Consider the following 18,679-nt stretch of genomic DNA (forward strand, 5'->3'; position numbering starts at 1 on the left):
ATTTGGACGATTATAATATTCCTTTTTGAGTGTGGCGGGCTCTAAATGTTATCACATTGATCTTTTAGAGATTTGATTGTCCTTGATTTTATGGGACATATGTCATCGTTTAGTTGATGGGCTAAGCTAGGAGGCAAGATATCAGGGGATGGCGACTCTGGACCATATTACATATAATTCGGATAATAAAACTTTATAACCATAAAATATAAAATATTACTAAATAAATAATAATAAATTAAGTTAATAACAAATTAATGTGGTTATTTATTTTTTTAAAAAATTTATGAGTGTTATATAAAAATAAATACATATAGAATTAGATATCTGGATATGAATCAAGCATTTATCTATTTATATCCATATCTATTTTTTTTTATAGATATAAAAATAATTATAAATATTAGTCAAATGTGCATATTTCTGTACCTGGATCCTATGAATATTATTCAATCACTTTTATCTCTAACCTAAATTATATCTTGTTGCCATTCACCTACCAATTGTATTTTTCTTCCGATTTTACCCCTCTGACCTCCACCGCTGACGACTCCCTTTCGTTGAACGTTTGTCCATAAACCTACCTCCAACCTACCTCCCTTCTCTGTTTTTTTATTACACCTACCTCCCTCTACTTTTAATTTCTCCTTAAATCTAAGAATAAACCGCCTCCTCTCTCTGTGCTCCCATGGCTTCGATCTCCAAGCTCTCAAACCCTCCCCTCGCCGCCTCTTCTCCTCGCTCCTCTTCCGCTCTCCGATCTGAGCCGAAACTCTCTCTCAGCTTCCGCACGGGAGTTCCGATTCAGAGGCGAGTATCGCCTCTCCGCCTGTCGATTCGAACCGATCGCGTCGAGAGGAGCTTTTTGGTGTATGCTTCTCTTATCTCTCCATCCTTTTTCTCGCTTTAGGTTTGATTTTTTTTTCTTTATATCTATGGATCTCAATGCATTATTTGAGCAGCAGAGTAGCTCAAAGATTCTGAAAGATCGCTTCTTTTTTGTTACAAATTTGTGTTTTGATTACTGGTATTGATGGATTTTTGATGTGTCTTGTTCTTATGATTGTCTGAGCCTTCGAGTCTCTGCTAGCATAAATGAATTAGGAGTCGTGGTGATGGGGAGAGGTCGGCTCTGTTATAGGCGGTCTAGTTATCACTGGCTGAGAACTTGAAAAGCTTGAGTTGATTTGGTTTGATTTCCTTGTTGTAATAGACTTGGATTAGGTTTATGTTTGTAACTAGACACTTTCGAAGTCTAAAATGATCCTCTGTTCAAGCTTTAAATAGCATATATATAGTTTTATTGAAAGTTCAAATTATTGTACATGGTCCTATGTATTGCTGTCTCAAAGGAATCTGAACTGACCTAACCTATGTTGGTAAGTTATTTACGTAGTTTTTTTTTTTTTTTTTGTTCTTTATTTATTTTCATCAGTTCTGAAATGTCTCTCTCTTGAATTTGAGCGTTATTTGTTAAAATAGGATGATAATTAGCATTTTGGTACATTAAAAATTGATTTCCATGTCGGATTGCACTGAGAGCCTACGGAGTGACACCCAGAACAGGAAAGGATTTTGAAACACAAGGATGCAAAATATTAAAAAATTAGCAAGCCTCGACTCTCATTTCCTATTGTTAAAAAAATGATAGTAGAGGTAATGCATTGGTTCTAGAACTCTTAAAAGGATTAGTCAGTTTATATATAGATGTAGAATGCTCTAATAGATGAAAAGATGTGTAGAGAAAGAGCTACCTAATAAAAATATTAATTTAAGATATTTGGGGCCGTGAGAGACTGAATTCAACACCCCCAAGTGAATAAAGTTTCCAGAAACAAAAAGGTTTTTGAAATTTTGTGTTAGTAATACAAGCATGGATGCATGCATCCTATGTGTATGTATATGTCTATAGATGCATCTGCAAGCGTATGCATGCCTGTGCATGCAACCCTTCGCAGCCATTAGCAATAGGTTTTCTGTTCTCTAATTTTTACTGTTATCCTGGTTTTCTGAATTGGTACTTTATGACTTTTCTTTTTCTTCTTTTATGAACTCTATATTCCAGGAGATGTTCCCAACAAGATAGAAATGGTGCTCCAGCAAAGAGTACAACACTCCATGATCTTTATGAGCAGCAAGGGCAATCTCCATGGTATGATAATCTTTGCCGCCCAGTAACAGATCTGCTTCCACTCATTACAAGTGGAGTGCGAGGAGTTACTAGCAATCCAACGGTAACTTATTCTATCTTTACTTTCATACATAGTTACATATATTAATACATTTCTCTCTTAAGATTTCTGCATCAGATATGTTGAAAGTTAAAAAGGGCCTTTTCTTAACATTTTTGATCTTTTGGCTTCTAATCTGATTATCCGCTTTGCCTGCTACTGTTGCAGATTTTCCAGAAAGCAATCTCATCATCCAGTGCCTATGATGAACAATTTAGGTAATCTGGCTAACTATGTATCTACCTCCACCTCTTTAATTCTCTATGCATACCACATCACCTAATGCAGATTTTCTTTATGAATCAATTTTTACCTATTTTGTCACTCAAACTTTTAGTGTTTATTTTTCCAATCAATGCTAAATTGAATGTCGCTACTGAAATAATGGGTCGATGTATAATATCTTTAGGACAGCAGCAATTGCTGGATTTTTGTTAACCTTTGTATTCTATGGAAAACATAGCAATTGATTATTATGTAGGTAGTTTACTCTTCATATTGATTACTTGGTTCATCCTTTCTCCTATATTGTGCAGAATATTCTCTAGAAATCATTACTTACGCAAAAAGTGCTGACATTGGCTTTTTTTAACAATTTCCCATTTCCCTCCAGCGAAGAATGACTAGTTCATACAACACCAAATAATGGATAGTAATGAGCACATAGAGATTGCTATTTCTTACAATGACATAGATATTATTTGTAATTTTTCACTGGTAAATTATTTCTCACTTTGCCTATCATGATTATCTCATCATCGAATTGGTGGCAGACCATGCTAGGTTGGCCTTGAAACAGAATGTTATATTATTATGGTCAAAAGCTTTATATTTTTTGGCCATCATATATTATGTCATGATTGGAAAGTCCTTTTGGTTTTCTATTAATTGGTAGTTGAGGCTTAAAAGACATATTTTTAAAAGTATAGGGTTGTTTTTCTTGAAAGTCAGTCCCATGTGAAACACATCATAAGAAAAAGACTAAAAACATCCTCCAATAAAATTAATTTCATTTCTCATTAATATAGTCTAGGCCTTTTCCATATCAATGTTGCAAACCAGTATCAGCCTTCTATCTTTTATAATGCAAGCATTCATTCCATTGTGATGGATCTCTCTGAAAGAAGGTACCGGACAGCAAATGTTGGATGTTGTGAACATAATTTAGTTTTTCGCCATCATGTATTATATCATGATTGACAACTACTTTTCATTTTCTATTTATTGGCAATCAGGACCCAAGAGCCATAATTTTGAAAAAATAGGGTTGGATTTTTTGAAAGTCAGTCAACGTCGAAAACACATCACGGGAAAAGAGATAATTGGCATCCTCCAATGAAATAAGGAAATTTCTTAATTATTGTAGTCTAACCCTTTTCCATATCAATGTTGCAAACCAACACGACCCTTTTTGCTTTTAGAATGGAAGTTTTCATGCCCAATGTGATCTATCTCTCTCAATGAAGGTGGACAGCAAAAAAATGGATGTTGTGAACATAGTTTGGTGAATGTATTTCATCCTATTCAGCTGTTTTTTCACTATTTTGATAATTGTGTGTGCCTTCAAGCTCATACTATGTGATAATCTCTGAATTCATTATAATTTCAGGCAGCTTGTATCAGCTGGAAAAGACATAGAAAGTGTTTACTGGGCGCTTGTTATAAAGGATATTCAAGATGCATGCAAACTTTTTGAACCTATTTATGATCAAACAGATGGTGGTGATGGTTATGTATCTGTTGAAGTCTCGCCTAGACTTGCAAATGATACCAGTGGAACTATTGAAGCTGCAAAATGGTTGCACAAGGTGGTTAACCGTCCCAATGTCTACATAAAGATTCCAGCTACTGCAGAATGTGTTCCTTCTATAAAAGAAGTAATCTCAAATGGTATAAGTGTGAATGTTACAGTAAGTTCCATTGCTTACACCTGCCTAACCTACTTATTGGACATTAGTTTTAAAATTCCAGAATGTTGCGTGCACTTGTAGAATATGTACTTTACTCCTACCTTGCTTGCTTTAGCAATCATATCTACATGCTTTTGATTTTTATCAAGCTAAATCTTGGTCCCAAACCTAGTACTGGCACCATCTTGGTACATTGTCTAGTTATGATACAGGGGTTGGTTCGGTGTGCCGATACTCAATACATCCCCCATATCATGTGTACCGGTTTGGTTCTGGTACAGTATGATATGCTTAGTACGCACCAGTATGAACCAATATGGCATACTATGATCTGTTGTTTAAATCTGCTGGACAAACAATTCCTTTCTAAAACGCCATGTGTATAATATGAAACTTAATAGCTAATTTACTTTTCCCACGCTTTTGAGAAAACTTCTGTTTCTCCTCCATCTTAACTCTGCCTTCTCTCTTGCTGGAAGGTCTAACCACCCACCAATTGCACCACAGTTTTCCTATTATATATTTTATATCCTTTTCAATTATTTTCTCTTATAGTTAGATGCTTAATTTGATGTTATTCGATTGTTTTTTTTTTTTTTGAATTTTGGTCTACATATCATCTCCCTATGAAAATTAATTACTCAATGTTTATTTATCTGCAATCTCTTTTGCATTTAACCTTAGCAATATATTGTTCAAGTGATTGATTATTATATCTTACTGATGACAGCTGATCTTCTCACTACCGAGATATGAAGCAGTCATTGATGCTTATTTGGATGGCCTTGAGTCTTCTGGGCTGGATGACCTGTCCAGGATTACCAGTGTGGCTTCTTTTTTTGTCAGCCGTGTCGACACCCTTATAGACAAGATGCTTGAAAAAATTGGGACACCTGAAGCTCTTGAGCTCCGTGGGAAGGTAAAAATCTAAAGGACCTTATTGGAAAGATGGAAAAGCTAGAAATTTAATCATGGTTTTATTTTTAAAATTTCTTTAGGCTGCAGTGGCTCAAGCAGCTTTGGCATATAAGCTCTATCAAAAAAAATTTTCTGGTCCAAGATGGGAGGCTTTGGTAAAGAAAGGTGCTAAGAAGCAAAGATTGTTGTGGGCATCAACCAGTGTTAAGAATCCTGCATATCCTGACACTTTGTATGTGGATCCTCTCATTGGACCTGATACGGTGAGCTTCAGAATTCTTTCTTGTTCAGTTATACTTCTAAAATTTTCACCATGTATACTACAGAAAAAGATGCTGTTTTACATAGAGAGCGGCTCTTTTCTTTTCTTTTTCTTTTTCTTGTTTTGTTGATCTGTATATTAGTGTCATCAGCAAATCCAGATTTGTTCGTCACATGAGCATTCTTATATGGTACACCTGAATACGATGAAGAGTAATCTGATTCAGAGGACTGGATATTATTAACTAGGAAACAAAGCATTAGGAGAATTGGTGATTTCCCATGGAGTTCATCTATTTGATAAAGCGATTCAGGCAAATCAATTCTCAATTGTAGTTTTACACTTGCTAATTATTTAGCAATTCTTTCAGCTGTGTGAGGTGATGGACTTATAATTTCTTGAGCAACAGTTAGATAGGTTCCACACAGTTTGGCTTTTTGTTCGAAATGTGGATAACTTGGATTCTAATCTGGTTTTGCCACCGAATTATATGCTCTTACATCATTATTCTAATTTTTTTTGTCAAAGATAATGTAAAATGCTACTATTTTGAGCATGCAGGTTTCAGTCTGGTATATTCTAATTCTAGTTAATTCAAGCTGATGGTTATGGCCTTCAGATCCCCTAAAAAAGGTTAAAGACTTCCGAGAGCACTGGTTACTAAATTATGCACATGTTTGTTGTTCTATGCTTTCAGGTTTCAACCATGCCTGATCAAGCTCTGCAAGCATTCATTGACCATGGCACTGTTTCGAGGACCATCGACTCAAATCTGTCAGAGGCTGAGGGTGTCTATAGTGCACTCCAGAAGTTGGGCATTGACTGGAACAAGGTTGGGTCTCAGCTTGAAGTTGAAGGAGTCGACTCCTTCAAGAAGAGCTTTGATAGCTTGCTTGTTAGCCTGCAAGAGAAGGGTGATTCCCTCAAGCTGGTCAGTCTTTAGGTGAAACCTAGTGGTTCAGTTCCCAGCAATCAGCTGTCCTAAATAAACTTGGGTTGGTTTTTTCTACTCATAATTTGTACTTCATGATAAGTTGTGTGCTTTGTGTACTAAGCAGGTTGTGAATAAATTGGTTTCTGAAGTCATTTTCATGTTAACTAGTTAGCAAGATATAGCACCATTTTTCTGTTCTATGAATTTTCAGAAGGAATCAAAACCAGCAAAGATGTCAAGGAAATAGATTGGTAGCCAGCAATCCTTCACCCGTTGGGACTTCACCCGTAACATTTCCAGAAAAGCAGGTTGACGTGTCTCATGGGGTTGGCAGCCCTCAAGGATAGATCATAGATTTATTGCATTTTACTAGATATCCAAATGCAGCCGATAGGCGCAGTTTAATGCTTCTGAAGTAAGTTTAAATCTTTTGATAGTTTTAGGAGGCTAATAGCTTTTAAAGCTTATGAAACCAAACCATCATAAGAATTCTGTGGTTTGGTTTTGCTATTTGTTTATGACCTCTTGAAATAGAACTCCAGTGGTTTTGTATTGATCATGGAACGTAAATACCATTGAGCATGAATCATGCTAAACTGGAGAAAGAATTAAACAGTTTCAGATACGTGTTTCTTCTGTATTGCAGAGATTCGAATAACATGTACATGAATTGGAGAAATTCAGTAGGGAAATTTCTTTTTTTCTAGAATTTGATCAACAAGGAGCACACTGATCTGGCTTAGCAACTGGAACAATTAGAAAAAGTGGAAGGAATAATCTTATGTCCTACCTACTTTATGTTCGTGTAGTGAAACTCTCAAGTTAAGGGGCGAACAATTTGAGAATCTTGCACAGGAGACAAATCTTAAATGTCGCATAAAACATGGTTACCCTAGCAATCTGGCAGAGGTTGAATAATAAAAATTAACAGAAACAGGTTTTTTGCCTACTATGAGTGCTATGATGTATTAAACCAACCTGTTAATGAGATGTGATTGCATTCCCGTGCAAATTGTCACCCCGCTCCCCCTCTCATGGCCTCCACTGAGGGTTTTGTAATTTCTAGGAACAAGGAGCGCTGATAGATGTTTTTGCAAGTGAGGCTTTGTTCAAATTCAATGTACTCTCATTTTCTAATTAAAGAATTTCTTCCATTTATAATGTTGAATTTCTCTTCTTCAGCATGGTCATCAGAGATATGTAAAACTAGAATTAGACATATGATGAACATAAACCTAATCTCTAGAATGAACTTAGGTCCAATGTCTAAATGTGAGATTCATGCTCAGGATAAAGACCTGAAAATCTTTTTGAGCTATAGAAAGAAACAGCAAAATCCTTAAACTTGTTATAATGATGTGCTTGACTCTACTAATATTCCTACCGGGGATAAAGTTTGACAATGTTGCTATTTAGAGCTAGACTGACAGGACAACTAAAATATTTAGGTTTGATCCAGGCGAAAAATATACCTAAAATTAAATAACCCTATTCTATGAAAAACATGAATTTAAATGAGATCATTAGTTTATACACACCACAATTAAATAGAGCAGCTGAGAGGAAGAAGCATATTTTAATAGAAATAATAAACCTTATGGTCATCAGCTCGTGCACCAAGAATTTGTAAGAGGATGCTGTACCTTCTATGAGCTACATTCTTCTGACTCCCTATAGAGATAGTGATATGAACTCGCTTAAACTTTGCAATGTGCATGTGTGTGTGTACACACACACATACATACATACATATATATATATATATACATATACATATACATATATGTATATGTATACATAAACATATATAATGTATGGATGGATGAACTAGGCTTCTTTCAAAAGGATTTGGGGCCGAAGCTGGTTGAATCCCGGACCCTCTAGCCTGCATGAATCATAGAGCGACCACTTTTTTTCTTTAACGTTAATGTTTTCCATTTGGGAAGGAAAAGCAAAAGAAAAAGATATTTAATGAGATGGGATGGAAGGCCATGCGCGGCCCTATCCCTCCGTCTCTTCGTTTCAAACCAGCAGGCTCCCTCTCTCTCTCTGTATTTTTTCTGGAGAGAAATTCTTCTCTCTCTCACACTCCTCTCTCTCTGTCCCCCTCTTCTTAACACCTCTCTTCTCTCTCTCTCAGCCGGAAGGAAATACCTCTCTTCTCTCTTACCTGGCCAGAAGGAAGACCTTGTATCCCCCTCTCTTTATCTCGCTCGTAAGGAAACTCCTCTCTCTCTCACACACACCATACACCTCTCTCTCTGTCTCCCCCGGAAAGAAAACTTTATTCTCTCTTGCTCGAAAGGAAGACTTCAAACCATCAAACGATCCTTCTCAGCCGCTCGTCGAAGTCCATTCTTCTCCGCCTCCCTCTTGCTAGGTACCTCTTGCTCTCTTTTTGTCGGTGAAAAAAAAACCACAAACACTCCATCGCCAAAAAATATTTTTCCCCACCTTCTTCCCCTGCTCTGCCTCCCTCCCTCCCTTCCTCCACTGCTCTACCTCACCCTCACCCCCCACACCGCCCCGCCCCCCCCCCCCCCCCCCCCCTCTCCTATGCTCTCTTGCTTCGCATGCAAGGAGAAGCTTGTCATGATCGGAAGAAGCTGAGATGGAAGCATGAATGTACTTCAGAACTCTACATAGTGGAACCAAATTACAGTTTCCATTGTAAGTGGTAGCATGCTCAAGCAATTTGAGATAAGTATAGAAGTGTAATTTGAATATATGTACTACTCATGCATTGAGCTTAGCTTAACTCTATTATTTGTTTCACTAATTATATCAAATTATACTGCAGATGGAAGTGGAAAGTATGTACAATGATAACATGGCAACCATCTTCAGCACACCAAGCAATATTGTAGATAGAGGAAGCATATGGCTGATTATATATCACTCGACGATACTTCCCTATCTGGTGATCAGGTAGAGAGGCCAACTCAGCCAACAGATGGTATTGATGAGCCTCTTAATGAGGAAGAGCAACTATTATTTGATTGCAACACTGATCTTTTAGCACTGCATGATGGCATGTCTTCGATAGTCTAGAAGAAGCAATGGGAGCATGCAACCAATATTTATATCACAAAGGGTTTGGTATTTGGAAAGGATCATCTTATTGATCTTCCAAGGTTAATGAAATCACCAGGTAAGAATATGCATGTTGCAAAGAAGGAATATATAAGCCTAAGATCAAGAAACCTGTCAATGAAGAAGCTCGTGAAAGACCTACAATGCCACGCAAGGATGCATAGAGCATCTGCACTAGATGCAAAGCAAAAGTGAGCATTAGGAAGAATGAAGTTGGCAAGTGGGAGGTCATAATATTTGTTAATGTTCACAATTATGAGCTCATTCATAGGCCATCTAAAACTCGCTTCCCTCAATCACACGGAAAGATTACCGCAGAAGATAGAGAATTTATAAGGAATTTACATGAGCTACTCAACAAATTATGGGTGCTATCTCATAACTACATAGAGGTATATGCAATGTAAGCTTTTCTAGGAAGGATCTGAGCAACCTTAGATCCAACCTCTGAAAACAATTATTCAACATTGACTTTCAGACAATAGTTAATCATTTCCAATCTTTACAAGCTGATAATCCAACCTTTGTTTACGCCATCTAATTAGATGCCAACAACAGTGCGCAAAATAATTTTTAAATTGATAGGAGATCTAGAATGTCTTACCAGTTCTTCAGTGGTGTGGTCACTTTTGACACCATGTACATGACGAATAAATACAGCATGGCCTTTTAGCACCATTTGTTAGCATTAACAACTACTTGCAGTTTCGGCCTATGGCCTCGTCCCCCTCGGGGGGAGTCCTTACAAGTTTAAAAAGGAAAGTCCTCGTTTCGTTCGGCTTGGAAAGCCTCACTTCACTTCTTTTTTGAAGCGTGGATTTCCTCTATAAAAATGAATTTTAAAGTGGGTGAAATTTGATCCGATTATATCTGCCTTAAAGTCAAACTTTTATCGGATGACTTTTCACATAAAATAATATCTGAAAATGTATCACCTAGTTGAAAAAGCTTTCCCGAGTAAATCCTTCTAATGACCCATTTATCTACGGCACTGATGGATTAGGATTTATTATTGCTGAAGTAGTTCTCCGCCAGGTCTAGGGCCCTAGACTAGAGGTGGTGCACTAGTACAAGATGAGAGCACAGAATCTTTTATTTGGGTCTTCCAAAATTTTCTAGAGGTAATGTATGGCAAGCACCCAAAATACATCTTCACCGATCAAGACCTAGCCATGAAAAAGTCAATTGAGCAAGTGTTTCCTAATATCGTCCCCCGATTTTGCAAGTGGCATGTCATGAAGAATGTCAGAGAACGTCTGACTATTCTGTTTAATATAAAGGAAGGACTGAAGGATGATCTTCACCATTGCATCAATGCTTCTATTTCTCTAGAGCAATTTGACTATCGGATGAATGTCTTTATCAAAAAGCAATCCTTGGAGTCCAACACTTTCCTTCAACTCCCATTCAGCATACGAGACTAACGGGTACCTCCATACTCTAGACACATATTCTTCACTTCCATATCTACAACACAACGTAATGAAAGTATTCACTCCCTATTCAAGGATTTTGTTGACAATCATATGAACATTTTCAAGTTTAGGACTCAATATGAAGCAGCAGTCTTGGAGAGCCAATATGACCAAGAGGATGAGGACTTCTGTACGATGCATTCACAGTTGGCTTTATGGCCTACATACCGAACTAAGAAGCATGCTCTTGAATTGTATACCCTAAGTGTATTTGAAGTGTTTAGGGTGCAACTCAAAATGACCATCATGTATAATATGGAGAAGGTTGAGGAGTGCAACTTGGATCATTAGATCGATGCTTCCAATGGGAACTAAAACAAGAGAACACCATATTATATATAACATGTGTTATGACAGATGAGAAATTTTCTAGTATGTGTCTAATATTTGAATTCAATGATATTCTCTGCACTCACGTCTTAAGAGTTCTTATTCATCTAAAAATTCATCATCCCTGCACTGTACATATTTAAGCGTGGGACCAAATATACAAAGGATACGACTATGAGGGCAACTGAAGGTTAGGAGGACAAGTCGTCAAAAGCTATAAGATATAATGGGCAATGTAAAAAGTTTTTAAGATTAGCTTATGATGGTTGTACCTTCCACAAGATATATGATCATGATATGAAGGAAGTGGAGTTTCCAATCATAAAAGTATGTACAATTGAAGAAGAATCTACTAAAAAATGAAGTGTTAGAGATGAGAGCCATATATAAAGCTTCTGATGTCAACTACCCATATCACCAATGGAGAAGACTTCTCGCGCCACCTTGCCTAACTAATTCACCTACAACATAAAATTGGAAATAATCAACATGGAAGGAATAACAATGCATGATATTAATCTGCTAAATCTTCCATTTTCAAAATTGGTGCTCACAAATTTGCGGGTGACTCTTCTGTACTCCCCTTCAAAAATGAATCTATAGTGTGTAAAATATCTTTCACTAAGATCAACAGTCAACAAGTGCCCAGGTGCTACCATTCATAAGGGCACTAACATTGGCTTGAATTCCAACAAGGAATGTGGCATCAAGTCTTTAATAGCCTTCTTAGCAACCATCCATGTCCTCACCAACATGTTCTAAATGAAAATAAATTTAAACCATATGTTGTCATTCAATCAAGTAAACTAAAGCAGAACAATACAATAAGTAGAAAAAATAATTACCATGAAGAAGGGTCATAAAAAATAGCATGATTGCAAAGGCATTAATAGATTGCCCAAAGCATGTTGTTGCATTAGGGACCAAAATGCATCTATGACCTGCACAGCAGCGATCATGAAAGGGATCATAATTTACATATAATACTTAATTTTGTGCATAATTTGCATTTAATACTTCCATCATCATCAATCATGTTACTTGCCAAGATCTCATGTACCTGCAGCCTATTGATGATGCTGATGCCTTCATTCCAAACCAATAGCCTAGGTTGGAATTTTAAACCAAAAATTATGGTCAATTAGCAAATAAGGCCAAATTTAACAATTTTTGTACATATCAATCCATTTTTGCCCTAAGAAGTTGATGGCATATTGTCGTTCCCCATCCTCTAGAAGTTTCAAGCAGGGGAAATCACCTTTACTTTCAATAAACTCCAATGAAACATATAAGTATGTTGGATTAGAATGAAAATGTATATTGAATTAAATTGTGAGTCCACTTACCTCCCTATCGTCCCTTTTACAGGCTTTATTTTTTCATTACCTTCTTTCAAGAGTAAGGTAACTCGATGATAGTGGGCTGAAGGGACTGCATAAGAGAAGGGAGCCCTTAAGTATCTTCTGTATCACCCATTTCTCAATAAGCTAAATCTCCACTTGCTCTTGAGCACTCTTGGTCTACTACCACTCTCAAACTCAGAAGAAGGCACATCAGCCTCCATCTCATAGCTCGATCTCTCAGCAACGGTCTCCCGCTTCATCACGTTGACTATCTCCTGTAGCTCAGTAATCAATTTCTGCTGCTCGGCAATAATCTTCCTTAGATCTTTAATCTCGGCATTCTTCTCCATGGCCCTCCACCTCTATAGCCACATGTAGGTAGATACAAAGGAGCTTCACCTAGGCAAAAATAGACAACAAATAAAACGAAAAAGAAAAAGAAGCGAAACGTCAAAAAATAAAACAAAATAATATGTTGATACCACAACAATGTTGCGTGCCATCTCAATATCATTTCTTTTTCTTGATGCCCTAATCCTATTAATAGGACCTTCATCCTTCTTGATAGGATAGCTGAAAAATCCAACTTTAAAGAGCAACTCCTCATCCTTCGTTGCTTGTAGTGGGTTGGTAATCTAAAAGCAATTAAAAAATATTAATCCTCCAATTAAAAACAAACATTAAATGGCATAAAGTCACAACTTATCTTACATCTTCCTCCTTCAAGCTCTTCAACAACTATCCACAGTAGGCCCATTTTATGAATTGGGGTCTCTCCAAGTTCATGATTCTTGGAAGCAATCCATAATTTTCTGGTTGGACTATGCCCATCCTCTCAAAAAGCTAAATTTGGAAAAAAAAGTGAACAATAAGAAAAGTAAGCAACAATTAGTTATCAAATTCATTCATGACTTATCAAATTTATCCATGAAATAATAATAAAATATAGCTCTTACCATTAGACCAGTAATGCAACCATAGTATTCGGTGCTCTCTTTGGCATCTCTATCCCTCCTTTTAACTTTTTCAATAGCCCCAGGGATGAATTCCATTAAGTGCTCATGGACTTTTTTGACCCAAACAAAACAACCAATTTTACTTATGTAGTCAATGTAGGAGAGGATGCGCGGTACAATGCTAAGAGTGGATGAAGGAAAGAAAATTGTACATAAAAGGTACACAACAAGCAATTACATTGTAGAACGGATGCTATCAAAAGAAGTATCAAGTAATAGTATCGGTATTCTATATTCCAATGCGCCCCTCCTAACTCTCGACTCTTGGAAGTGTGTTGTGTTCAACACATAAAGGATAGTCCAAGAATGATGGCGACGTCCTCTGAGTGGAAGACCAAAATTTGGCCTCCCAATCTAAAAACTCTCATCCCAACCATGAAGAAGCTAGTCTATCTACCCACTGTTGTGTTATAACCAGGATGTCGAGCATATAATGGAAAGGCATCATCCCTAACATCATCCTATGGGCATCCTATGGGCATCCATCAATCTCTCATGAATGCCCCTTATAATTTTTTTTAAGATAGAACCGGTAGTTTATTAAAAACCAGAGAGCTTTCTTCTGCTTCTTCTGCTCTTTGAAAATTTGGATGGTCTCCCCTCGAGCTTTCTTACTAGACTTTGCATGATCCATCTGCATGTAAGAATGGAAATTGATTAGTTTGTTGCATGAGACTACTAGAAAATGTAAATAAATAGAAGTGAATCTATAAAAGATCATACTAAGGAGTTCACAAGACATGTGATATTGATCATACAAAAATAGAAGCTAATCTATACCAAAATCAATCTTCTTGTTCATTCATAAAAGGTTTGTCTCTTATGCCAATGAACAAACAGATGCATCACTAAACCATAAGTCTAGGTTGCAAGATCAGTGAGCCTAATAAACAAACAAATGAATCATTAAACCTTCAACTGATGCTAAGCACAAATAGATTAAGTATTTTACATAATGTGGCAGATTAGAGTATATAATTATCGTAAAGGGAATATTCTGGCATTATTGAAGTATCATAGTGTTTCGGTGTGCTAATATAATTATGTAGTTTTGCTCCTATGGATATAATCAATTATCAACATGATTATGCTTGTTGTTCCTAGCTCAGCATCATACTGTTGCAGTTTTAATCCTGTATCTTTCAATCTAGCAATAAGAAATTAAGAAGTAGCTAGCAACACCATTACTGTTTTAATGCTTCATGCAGAAGATACCATTGTAATGTCATACACTATCAAAATTGACAAAAATTAGCAATATTAACTAAAATAATTTCAAAAAATTACTAGTAAGCTAAAAGTTTTGTAATGTTGGCATCTTTATCAGAGTAATCATTGGCTATGTTTAGAGTATTTCTAAGTTCATTCAAAAGCATGTACATAATTTGGTTCCATATTTTTGGGAGTATAAGCATCTTTATATGATTATTATTTTCTTAGAGAAAATAAGGAATTTTTTTATTAGAATATATGTTTACATACATCATTCAAAATTTCTGAACTAACATTACAATACACTTGGAAGCCTGTGTCAAAAATAAGTCAAAGGTTGGATAACTGACAAATTTGACCCATATATTTTCAACCAACCATTAGATTTCATGGCTTATGATTTCATTCTTTTATGAAAGAAACAAATTAATCTTGTACAAATAAATGATTGAGGTTTCTTTTAAATTCCTTATATGACAAAAATATTAATGCTTTTGTCGATCAAGGTTGTGTGCAATTCTAATAAAGAAAGATCATTTGTGAATGAACTTAAACAAATGAAGGGTGAGGCAATGTAGTGATTTAGCCAATCCCATCAAACTCATGTTTAGCAAGTAAATAGATCTAAAACCATTTTTCTAAATATATTTAGTCAATAGATATTGTTAGAATATTTATTTAATTATATATTTTATTATATTTCTAAAACTTGAATACATTTGTAGTACATCAAGATTCATGTAAGTTTATATTTCCTTCAGAATCCATTTATGGAATGATTTAAGTCTTTTTTAAGGCTAGACTCTATGAACTCCAAAATTAAAGTGCATCCTCTAATTAATCACCGACAACATCAAATTTGGAATCATAATAATTGGATAGCCAATGTAATTTGCAAGACTTTCTTGTATCTATAATGTAATACAATGACTGTAAGTTGATGGCTTTCTGCTCCAAGGATGCAATAGTGGCATTATGGGAACTATACCATCCTCGAAATGCAACATGAATGGAAATAAGCTATGGAGAAACAACTTGGAGCAATCATTTCTAATGATTGACTATTCTAGCAATTAACTTGGAGCAAAACCAAAAAAAAGGAAGGGGAAAAGGGGTGAACCTCTGGTCTACCAAACTTGCGTAGAGGGGACAAAGGGTGTCTTCTTGTGAGAATGAAGAGGGCTTCTTCTAGTGAGAGGTGGGGGTTTCAATAGAGAGAGAGGTTTCTTCTGGCAAGAGAGAGAGAGATGGGAGGGTGGGGTTTCCTCTGGCGAGAGAAAGAGAGAGCTGGGGGGTTGGGGTTCTTTTTGACAAGAGAGAGATGTGGAGAGGTTAGGGCTTTGGCAAGAGAGAAAGATGTGGAAGGGTTCAACGGGGAGGAGAGAGAGGTGGGGGGATTCAATAGAGAGAGGGTTGTGGAAAGAGAGAGAGAGAGCCTACTGGTTTGAAAGGAAGAGATTGAGGGATGGGAGTGTGTGCGGCCTTCGATCCCATCACATTAAATGTTCCTTTTTTCATTTTTTTCTTCCCAAATGACAAACATTAACATTAAAGGGGGAAATAGCCACTCTATGATTCTTATCAATCAGACGGTTTGAGATTCAGAATTTGACCCTAAATTCTTTCAAAAGGAGCCCAGTTCATATATATATATATATATATATAAAGAGAGAAAGAGAGAAAGTTGGACTATGCTCCTATTGAAAGGAGAGAATATTTACCCCTCTCAAGTCTAAAATTAATAATAAAATATCCAAATCAAAGATTAGACTATTGATCATGATTGATACTACTAAAAATATCTAGTAACCAAAATCATGTGTTTTCGCAGTCTCTAACATTTGCATTAAATTGAAAAAATTGTTGGTTACTATAGAGCTAGTGCATTAAAATATATGATAAAAAATTTAAGAGAATCCACCTTACTGATTATGATCTATATATGTTAAACATATATAGAATGAAAATCAATAGATTTTAATACTTAGATCAGGCAAAATATGGTCTCATATCATTTTAATTACATATTTTGCAGTTAGATAATGCATAGGTTAGAGATAACCGAAATACATGATGTTTAGTGTCGGGATATTTTTGGTGGTATAAATCATGATCAATATCTAGATCTTCGAGTTGAGTATCATTATTGATTTGAGACTTGAGAGGGTATGTACCTTCTCTTGAGAGGAGCGTAGCCCATTCTATATACAGAGAGAAGATGAACTATGGTCCTCTTGAAAGGAAAGAGTATGCACTCCTTTTAGGTTGAAAAAAATCATAATGGAGCACCTAAATTAAAGATCCATACCATTGTTTATGATCTATACCACTAAAAAGATCTATATGCTAGAGAAGACTTTATTTTGATGCTCTCTAATTTATGCATCAATTGTTGGGATCCCGCGCATGCCGCAGAAAAATCAGAGATGCAGCAAGAGGCATGCACGAATCCGTTCATCACATGAACGTATTTTAAAACCGATGTTCGTAGTTAAATTAAGATTAATTATTTTTTATAAGATTAGGAAGATCATATCTTCATCTTGTGCGTGTCGATGATCACTGCAATCTGATGATCGTGGTATTGTAGGAAGGTTCGCTTGAAGCCGCACACGCATCCGGCCTCTACGGGTATCCACACAAGGCAGAGGACCAATCCAAATGCCTGAATCTTCTCAGAGTACTAGCTTCCTTGCAGAGATTTGTTTTGATGGCTGAAATCCTCTCTTTTGAATCAACTCTTGATTGCCTTAGAGAGGAGGAAGAAGAACTTGAAAGGGAGGAAGAAGAGCCACCCTTTCAGCCTTTTCCTCTTTTTTTTGCGTTAGAAGAAGGAATAGGAGAGGGAGAAAGGCCACATGCCACACCCTTTTTCCTTAGTTGTTTGCGGCTCAAAAGAGGGGAGATCAAGACTTATCTCACGGCTGAAAAAGGAGGGGAGAATAGGGCTTTTGCTGCCGCCCCTTATGCCCTATTTTTCTAGGTGTGTGGAGCTTCTAAAAATTAGGAGCTCTAAGTCTATCCATAAAGAGAGAGGAGGGGCGTACGCCCCTCCTTTCTTTCATCCCGTATTTGCCAAGGGGAGGGGCATATGCCCCTCCCTCTTTTCTTTTAAGTTTGGCGTGTGGAGCTCCTAAAGTTTAGAGCTCCAAACTTATCCTTGGGAGGGGCATACGCCCCTCCCTTTGCCGCACCAAGGAAAAACCAAAAGGAGGGGCGCACGCCCCCTCCTCTTATGTGGTGAATCCTAATCCTCTAACGAGGATTAGGTGGCCAATCATAAGCATCCTAATCTATTTAGGATCCATTAAGATTATGACTCGATTAAACTCTTCAATCCTTATTCAATTAGGAGTCATCTTATTTATTAGATCCTAATTAATTGGACTCTAAGGAATCCTAATCCAATTAGGACTTATATAATTTCAGTCCTAATCCAATTAGGACTTTAGGAATCCTAATCCAATTAGAACTCATTTAATTTTAGTCCTAATCCAATTAGAACTTTAGAAATCCTACTCTAAGTATGACTCTTACTTAATAAGATCAAGCCTAATTAATTAAATTCAATTGATTCAATTAAATTGCAATCCAATTGCAATTATTCTTCTTCAACTCACTAACTCTTAAACCAATTATCAATCAAATTGATAATTACAAACTGTTGTGATTCCAAATCATAATTCAACCATCAGATCGGTCAATACCTCTAATATGTGTGACCTTATAGGTTCTATTTTGTCTGGTAGTGAGATATATTATGATCTCTATCACAATATCCTTGAAACTCCTTTCAATGGGTTGGAACAATTCCAACTCTTCTCATTCGGGTCCACTGATTACCAAGTGAATGCCTTGGAGTCTCACGATCTGCCAGTGACACCTAACAGTATGTAGTGGCAACCCAGCAGAATGGAATGATGAACCTCTAGGTACAGTTAATGTATGATACAGT

At 36.5% G+C, this 18,679-nt stretch overlaps 1 protein-coding gene across 1 annotated transcript; it reads left to right on the forward strand.

The window, feature by feature from the left end:
• The first annotated feature begins 597 nt into the window (after positions 1-597).
• LOC103697961 (transaldolase-like) lies at positions 598-6,426 on the forward strand. The gene is made up of 7 exons (XM_008779911.3): positions 598-870; positions 2,066-2,234; positions 2,400-2,449; positions 3,841-4,141; positions 4,872-5,060; positions 5,140-5,322; positions 6,019-6,426. The coding sequence occupies exons 1-7, from the start codon at positions 689-691 to the stop codon at positions 6,262-6,264; spliced, it is 1,320 nt and encodes a 439-aa protein (XP_008778133.1). The 5' UTR covers positions 598-688; the 3' UTR covers positions 6,265-6,426.
• Positions 6,427-18,679: the final 12,253 nt, after the last annotated feature.

This window comes from Phoenix dactylifera, chromosome 9 (genome assembly GCF_009389715.1).
Source record: "Phoenix dactylifera cultivar Barhee BC4 chromosome 9, palm_55x_up_171113_PBpolish2nd_filt_p, whole genome shotgun sequence".
Classification (NCBI taxonomy): domain Eukaryota; kingdom Viridiplantae; phylum Streptophyta; class Magnoliopsida; order Arecales; family Arecaceae; genus Phoenix; species Phoenix dactylifera.

Bases quoted from the DNA above. Each gene is read 5' to 3' on its own strand.
- LOC103697961 (XM_008779911.3), top strand. From the start codon at position 689: ATGGCTTCGATCTCCAAGCTCTCAAACCCTCCCCTCGCCGCCTCTTCT. The intron at 2,450-3,840 runs GTAATCTGGCTA...TTATAATTTCAG, and splicing joins GCCTATGATGAACAATTTAG to GCAGCTTGTATCAGCTGGAA. The intron at 5,061-5,139 runs GTAAAAATCTAA...AAATTTCTTTAG, and splicing joins CTCTTGAGCTCCGTGGGAAG to GCTGCAGTGGCTCAAGCAGC.